This window comes from Nestor notabilis, unplaced genomic scaffold (genome assembly GCF_000696875.1).
Source record: "Nestor notabilis isolate BGI_N333 unplaced genomic scaffold, ASM69687v1 scaffold6533, whole genome shotgun sequence".
In the NCBI taxonomy this organism is placed as follows: Eukaryota; Metazoa; Chordata; class Aves; order Psittaciformes; family Psittacidae; genus Nestor; species Nestor notabilis.
The window spans coordinates 42,157-50,363 of record NW_009920650.1 but is presented as its reverse complement, the minus strand read 5'-3'; the positions used below and the strand labels follow the sequence as shown (position 1 = coordinate 50,363).

The window sequence follows — 8,207 nt, the reverse complement described above, 5'->3', positions numbered from 1 at the left end:
AACGAGCAATAGCAGCTAATTTAAAAAGCACTCCATAAACTGAGGACCAAGAGACGTTGGAAAAGAAGTTATACACGGACTAAAGAAAGCATTTGATACGAGATTTGTAACGTTCCTTTTGGACAGACGCATCATTGATGTTCCCCTGTTCCCCACAAAGCGACAGCGGTCAATGGGGAGAAGCCCTGAAGAAGTCACCTCAACTGAAGCGCTGAAAACTCGGATGTGATCCATGAATGAGCAACTTCTGTTCTTGTGTGTTCAGTTTCCTTCATCTGTGCATCAACCACATGAATAAAAAGAGATTCTTTCCCTCCCCCCCCCCACCTTTAATTCATTGGGAAAGGCAGAGCTTCTGCACCAGTGTTCAAACCGCTGCATTAAGCCATCGCTACGGAGTTAACATGGATGTGGCTTCAGCCCTTTCCTTACTCCTGGATCTGGTTACCTCTTCTAACAGGAGGCATCAGGCCTGGCTTAGAGGAAAAACATAATAATCCTTTTTGCAGTCTCACAGGGCCAGTAATGGAAGTTCTCCTGCCAGGTTTAAGCTGGGATCCATAGGATGAGGAAGGCAGAAAGGGAATGGCCACTGCCCTCCTTAGGCTAAAGGAAGAACCCAACTGCCAGTCTCTCCTCTGCCTGATGATACACTGAATAAAGTAGCTGTGCATCCACCTCTGCCCTGCAATGATGCAAGAAAAAAAGAGTAAAAAAAAGAGAAAAAAAAAAAAAAAAAAAAGAAGAAAGTATTAAGTTTCACACTATTTGTACTCAAATATATTTTCTCAGTTTTAAATCTGCAGCTATTTTATCAAGTGGAAAGAAAAAAAGAAGTCTTGAGCTGGAAAAGGCTCAAGAATAATGTTGCATTTCCTTATGTCTCAGGAAACACTTTTTATGGTAACTTGTCAGACTGTCTCTGAACAAACCCCCCCTTTTTTAGACATGGGTTAAAAAGTCTTCTTTTCTTCACGTGCTATTTTATACAAGAACACTTGGACCACGTGCTATTAGCTGTGACTGATTTTAACAAATCCTCTTAGATTTGTATCAACTAGTTACATGTTATACTCATAGTCTTTTGTGAATCATCGCCTTTTTGTTTTTAAGAGATGGCCGATGTTGAGCCTTTGTATGGGTACATTCCTGGTTCTGTGACATAACAAAATACCTGAAGCTGTCCCAAACAGAAAAGCAACCACCCAACCCAATGGCTATCGCAGGATGTTTTGTTTTAGTGTGTTACCGTTCCTGTATTTGTTTCTTGTAAAGGTGGACATTTAGCGGTCAGTGCAGTTTTCAATAAAAAAAGTGATAAAATTTCTATCATTTCTGAGAGGTCGGAGCTCTGGTGGTGCTGTGCCCTCCTCTGGAGCCACGTATGGAGCAGGTGAGTTCTCCTTGAGTGATTTCGGTGCTCAGTCATGGGCAGCAGGAGGTGACGATGGTCCTTGGCTTCCAGAAGCACCGTAGGTACTTAGGTCAAGCTTGAGGGTGCAGGTTGGTGTCTAAGATTGCACCGCTGGGGACTTCAGCTTCTTATCTTGACATTCAGGTGGTGCTACCTGTAAGCTGTGGAGTTCTAAATTGGTGAGTATTTGATAGCAACTGCACACAGCCTGGGTGGAAAACAGATCATCTGTTAAGGTACAAAAGTAGCTACACCTCAGTATTTTTTGTACTGTACTTAAGAAATGAAGCATTAAGAAAGCACGAGGGAAACAAGCTGAGAATATGCCCAAGTGCTGAGGCCTCGAGCCTTGCTACAGAAATGCCTGCTCTTTCATTCCCACATTGCACCAGCAGGCATGGAGTCAGATGGTGCAGAGCTGGGTCTGGAAAGGGACTAGAACAAATGCTGAAACCGAGTGTCCAGGGCACAAAACTGTATTGTTTGCTTTAAACTGAAAACTAGGTACCAGTTTCACACGTTCAAAAAAAGGAGGTCACCTTCTACAGATGAGAGACCACTTTGTGTCAGTGATGAACAGCACATCAGTGATGATCCATGAACCACACGAGAAACCTGGAGGACACAACAGGTTAGTTACAGAGAAGGGGGTTGGGAGATGTGGAAATGATGGTAAAAGCCAACAGGGGAGCATTTAACTGATGTTAAAGTTTAGAGTTGTTTTTAACTCTGGTACTTTGATTTGGGTTTAACCTGCCAGAGGGGACATTGAGATGAGCTCCTGGGCAGAAGCTCTTCCCTGTGAGGGTGCTGAGGTGCTGGCACAGGGTGCCCAGAGAAGCTGTGGCTGCCCCATCCCTGGCAGTGTTCAAGGCCAGGTTGGACACAGGGGCTTGGAGCAACCTGCTCTAGTGGAAGGTGTCCCTGCCCGTGGCAGGGGTTGGAACTGGAGGAGCTTTGAGGTCCCTTCAACACAAACCAGTCTGGGGTTCTATGAGAAGTGAAAAAAAGGAAAAGCAGCACTTAATAAGGGTCTCCACATGCACACAACCCAATTTTGTTAATGGAATAAAGACATCTAGTAACATTTGCCATAAGCCATGCAGCAGGACATTGGAAGAATCCAGAATTACTAAATTTTAATAGATTAAAACCAAAAAGAAATACATGGATTTCCACTGAGGAATTAATAAATAAACCCAGGGAAAAGAAAAACAACCAGATGTAAAGGAGGTAGCAATGAAAAGCCAAGTTCTGTGCTAGGAAAGCATGTGCAATAGTATGAGGAAAGTAACACTGAGGAACCCAATTTGATGTGTACTTGGCCAAGAGAGCAGAACTTGCCAGCGAGCTGCAAGGTCGCATCTGCAAATTGATCTTGGTATCTCTGTTAACCCCCAAGTCTGTAATTCAAGGAGAGAACCCATTAATGTACACCGACGACCGTGCTAGCACAAAGCAGGGGTTTGCATCTCTTTAATCTACAGGTACATGAGGTTTGGATTACTTTGATTCTGTAAAAGACACTTCACCAGTTCCGAAATGCCCTGTGAAGCGTGTTAAACCTGAACATACCATTTTACAGCACATCAGAACAAAACAATAATGATCAAGGAAGCCAAGAGCTCTGAAGTACCAGGACTTGTGCTCTCAGGCCAGAACTAGGCGAGCGTGGTGCATGCTTTCAGATAGAGCTGGACTGGCTGCACGGTGAACTTCTGCTTGGTGCGGCGGTGGATGGGGACGGGGATGGCTGGGCCACAACGCAGCTGCCCACAGGCAGCAACAGGAGGTAAGGAGAGGTGTGCTCATCAAACTGGCTCAAGGTAGGCTTTCACATTGGTTACTCTCCCCATGTTACAAGGAAGCTTCACTTCCTTCAACTGAACAGTACTACAGAAAGCAAAGGGGGGTGGGATGTTAACACTCTGCACAGCACTTTGCACACCCCTAGAAGGAGCCTACTGAAGGGCAGGAGCTTCTCCTGCTGCCCGTTCAAATAGTCTGCCCAAGGAAGCTGGTCCTGGGTAAGCTCAGATCTGAATGCACAGTGTTCTGCTTCCTGAGTGAGAACTAAAGCTGGCATGCTTAAGTTCTGACCTCCACAGCCTTGCACTGGGTCGTACCACACCACCACCAGCTCAGATCATGTGAATTCTCATCCCAGCTTACTCCACGTTCAGCTCCCCTGACGGAAAACCTCTGCATCCTCAGCTAGACAAGGTGTAACGGGATTTCACTGCAAGGGAAGGAAAGGGATGAAAAAATATACCAATTTAGACAGCAAACTTGAAAGAGGACCATAGGCTGGTGAGGAACCTCTTTAGTATCTGCGGTTCTGTTCAGCTCGGGCAGATCATACGTACATCGCAGATAAGCATGCATTCTTCTACCTGAAAACTTGTGCATGCACCCATCAGAGGAGATCTAATGGCCAAAAACAAAAGAGGTGAAGACGTTTCATCATAAACCAAAAGGGAATCTGCGATGGGACAATTGCTAAGTTAATACAGTACTTCATTATCTCTATACTTTCGGTGTCGTCACCAAGTTTCTGTAGGAGTTGTGCACACTTCAACACCATCTAAGCAGCATTTGGAAGAAAAAGCAGCAAGTTCCTCAGGGTTTCCATAGCTCTGCACTACATAAAAATAGGTGCTATGGGGCTTCTTTCCAAATTCTAAATTAAAACAAATCTCAGCTACGGCAAAATTCCTTAGTCAACCACCACAGCATCCAAAGTGCTTTTCAAGCCAACCTGAATTGCACTGTCTATGTAAGAACTGGCATTAACCTTTAGTGTTTGAAGTGAGATTTTTAGATAAACTTTATCCATTACAGGTTACATGGCTAAAGTTATCAAATATAATAAAATTTCTACTTGGAGAATATACTCTGAACTTACAATCTTAGGAACTTACAGAAGTTTAAGTATGGCCACATCAATCAACATGCAAGAAATTCCCAGGTTTACAGACTGAGAAATATATAACACAGTGCTTTTAAAAACAACTTTTAGCATAGATTCTTCTTCTTTAATCAGAACTGCCAAGTGTGTTCCCACTACATTTCCTGACCAAGGAGTAACCCTTCAGAAAGGTGTTCTTTCATTTGCAGCAATGTCTGTGTTGGTGAAAGGAGAAATGATTACATGAGAAAAGAGTTTGTATCACAGCAAGACGGAGTTCTGACAACATGAAACTCTAATCGTGTCCGAGTCCTCCAATTTCACACATTTATGTTTAGTGTATGCTCACTGGAATAAAATCCCCATATTTTAGGTCACTTCTCTGAATAAATATTCTTATGTCTACTGAAAGGAACCTATTCACTATTAGAAGGAAAAAAAAAATAAAAGCAAAGAAACCCAAAACAAGACCTTTTTCAGGAAACAAATCATTTCACTCAAGGAAAAATTTAGCTTCTCTTCCAGTTTGTTCCGTAGAGTTTAGACTTTATTGTATGGGCACAGCAGTAACTAAGGGATTAGTAAAGTAATGAGTGGATTTTTGCTTATGACTTGCTGTGGAGGTTTTGTGCAAACCAAAAAGAGAAAACCTCACCATCTGACCTGGGCACGAGTGAGATTTCACATCAAAGGGCCTGTCAAAGGATATGGGTCAGAGTATCTAAAAGGTGATGCAGAATACCAAGTTCTACTGCAAAAGAACCTCGGAGGGAAGAGATCCCTCTATACCATGTGCTTTCCTAAGTGCCCTTCTTTGCAAGATTTCGTTGCAATAATTAAGATGCTGGTATACTCTTCCTATTACACAACCTCTTACACAACCACATGCGGGACATTTATAGACAGATTTACAATCAGAAAGAAAAAGGTTTCTTTCTTTTCCATCTTGATAATAAAATTAGGTGGGTTTTGTTTCGGTTTGTTTCTATACAAACTGTAGTCCAGCCCATTTTGCTCTCTTCACACAGCAGATGAGCTTCAAACTCTCTCCATGCTGGTTAGAAAAATCCTTTCCAGCACGTTTCCCCTACAATGGGGTCGTTCCACAACGAACTGCTAGAGCACAACGCTAACTCCGGCTCAGACACCCTGTGCTGGTTGTTTTCTGTTCCATTTCTTCATTCATCATCATCATCCTCATCTTCCTCGCCATCGGAAAGGGATGTACACGGGCGGATCTGTCGGTAGCGATCGAGCCACTTCTCTACCATCTGGGTGACCAGTGGATGATTGCGCCTGCGAGAGCTTTTCTGCATCGCCACGAGGACCCCTCCTTCTGTCACACAGCAGTCCAGCCATTCCCGAAGCAGCTTTTCCTGCTGCTCCTCGTTCCCTATCTTTGGGGGAGAGAAAACAGATTGAGGCTTGAAACATCACCAGCAACTTCAAAACGAGCCACCTGCAATACCCTGACATACCCAGGCCAGGGGAGGCTGGGTATCAGGGCTTAGCAAACCACTGCAGCTGGGAGTCTGAGTGAGCCAAACACTGATGCACACAGTGTTTTAACCAAAATGTGAAGGCTCTGCACATGTTCTCCAGCTATTCCTCCCTTCTAAGTTCTTCAGATGTGTGTTCCTCATACAGCCTTCCTACATTTCAGCTAATTATTTAAGGTAGGCACCATAGGAGGGTTAGTCCTAAAAGAGCCTTCTGGCTTTACAAAGCAGTTCTGGGGAGCCTTAACAGTTCTTGACATGAAAGCTTCCCTCTTGTAAGACACAGCAAGTCTGTGAATTGCTGAAGAATACCCCTCTCTAGACACATACTCTGTATTTTTTCCCTCCTTTAACTACAGGATAGTGCAATTACTTCTCCAACACTCCCTTCCCCAATTTACACACTTTACTGAAGTGCTTCACTGTCTTTATAGTTATTAAAGAAGAAACGAATTGAGTTTCATTAGAAGAAGAGGTAGAACAGGCTGTAACTACTGGCCTATATTTGTGTTGCATCCTTTTAAGGAAAAAAAGGTCTATTTTAAGTCTCACATTAGTGTCAGAATCCTTAATTCTGGGTCCTCTTCATTTGTATTCACATGCAGTGAAGTTACACTCAATTTATAGAGCTTTAAATAAGCAAAGTGGTGGGAAATCTCTTTCAGAATCACCTCAGATGATGGAGAAGTATTAAACAAACAGAAGCACACACTCCCTGCAGCTCTCTGAACTGCAGAACCCTATGGGGCTACAGAGATTACCCAGGCCACGGCTTCAATGAGCAGTGTCATGGTTTAAGCTGTCCTGAACCCAGAACACGCAGCCATGACAAAGGCTACCAGCCCCTGTGGTACTTCTTAGGCTACTCCTTACCTCTTGAGCAGAAAGGAAGTGAATGTGCAATAATTTCCTCTCGCTGTCCACCAAGGGTAGAAAAGTAACAGTAACATCATCGTCAGTGTTCAAGTTAGCACCAGCACCACGATTGCCATAACCATCGTTCTCCATGGCAACCAGAGCAGAGAAATGGCCCCTTGTGTAGCCCAGAGCAATAGGACTTTTCCAACAAAAACTCTGTTCCCATAACAAAGGCAAATACACACCTATGAGAAATTAAAAGAAAGGGTGAGATTCAGAACTGCAGCGTTCAACAGTGAGTAATTCTGATACGAACCTTTTGCTTTTGGCTAAAGGCAGCACGTTACAAATAACTGGGGGCAGCAGCACAAGAGGGACGTGGAGCTGCTGGAGGGAGGCCAGAGGAGGCCCCAGAGCTGCTGCGAGGGCTGGAGCAGCTCTGCTCTGGAGCCAGGCTGAGAGAGCTGGGCTGGGGCAGCTGGAGAAGAGAAGGCTCCTGAAGGGGACACCTTAGAGCAGCTCCAGGGCCTAAAGGGGCTCCAGGAGACCTGGAGAGGGGCTTTGGACAAGGGATGGAGGGACAGGACAAGGGCAATGGCTTGAACCTGCCAGAGGGGACATTGAGATGAGCTCTTGGGCAGAAGCTCTTCCCTGTGAGGGTGCTGAGGCGCTGGCACAGGGTGCCCAGAGAAGCTGTGGCTGCCCCATCCCTGGCAGTGTTCAAGGCCAGGTTGGACACAGGGGCTTGGAGCAACCTGCTCTAGTGGAAGGTGTCCCTGCCCGTGGCAGGGGTTGGAGCTGAATGAGCTTTAAGGTCCCTTCCAACACAAACCAGGCTGGGACTCTGTGATTTAAAACATACTTGGTTTGGTCTACACTGATACATGTCACACTTTACAGTACAGCTCATTATTATGAGGTTAACATGAGATTAATGAAGTACCTCTGCAGCTGTACAGGTATAGACATCAAGGACATTACAATTCCAACCAATACCCCATTCCCATTCTCCTAAAATCTATGGTCTGTAGTACAGTGATGAACAAATCACAAGGTTATAAAGGCAGTCTTATATTTGGTAACTCTTCTTAAAAAGAAAACAAACGCATATAAAGAAAAAGAAATGAGCTTGTGGATCACAGAAATAAAAGCTACACTCAGATGTCTATTTTTACTAGAACACAAATTCCACCATCTGCTTATAAAACTTATTATTAAAATAACTTACTGCACTGAATGTTATTCAGTCCCTAAGTATGTAACTCATCCCAGAGACAACAGGACTTCTCATAAACATTGTGTTCACAGATTAAACCACATCAACTTTCATCTCTAGTCTCCATAAATAACTAAAGAACACCCAAAAGCTGAGACTATTTTACTCAGATCCCTGATGTCAGACTCTGAAAGAAACTGCACTTTTTCTCCTCATCATTTTCAGCAGTAAAGGCAGTAATTCACTTGAGGTGCATGAAGCCTCAAAACTCACAATCCTTTCTTCTAGGAACAGAACTAGTTCTTGGTGTGT

At 44.0% G+C, this 8,207-nt stretch overlaps 1 protein-coding gene across 1 annotated transcript in view; it reads right to left on the bottom strand.

Annotated features, from left to right (window-relative positions):
- Positions 1-5,302: 5,302 nt before the first annotated feature.
- Positions 5,303-8,207, bottom strand: part of ZRANB1 (zinc finger, RAN-binding domain containing 1) — a 31,811-nt gene continuing 28,906 nt past the window's right edge. The window contains 2 exon segments of the mRNA XM_010010774.1: positions 5,303-5,719; positions 6,695-6,924. Of these exon segments, the coding sequence (XP_010009076.1) occupies positions 5,501-5,719; positions 6,695-6,924 (449 nt within the window). The 3' untranslated portion in view covers positions 5,303-5,500.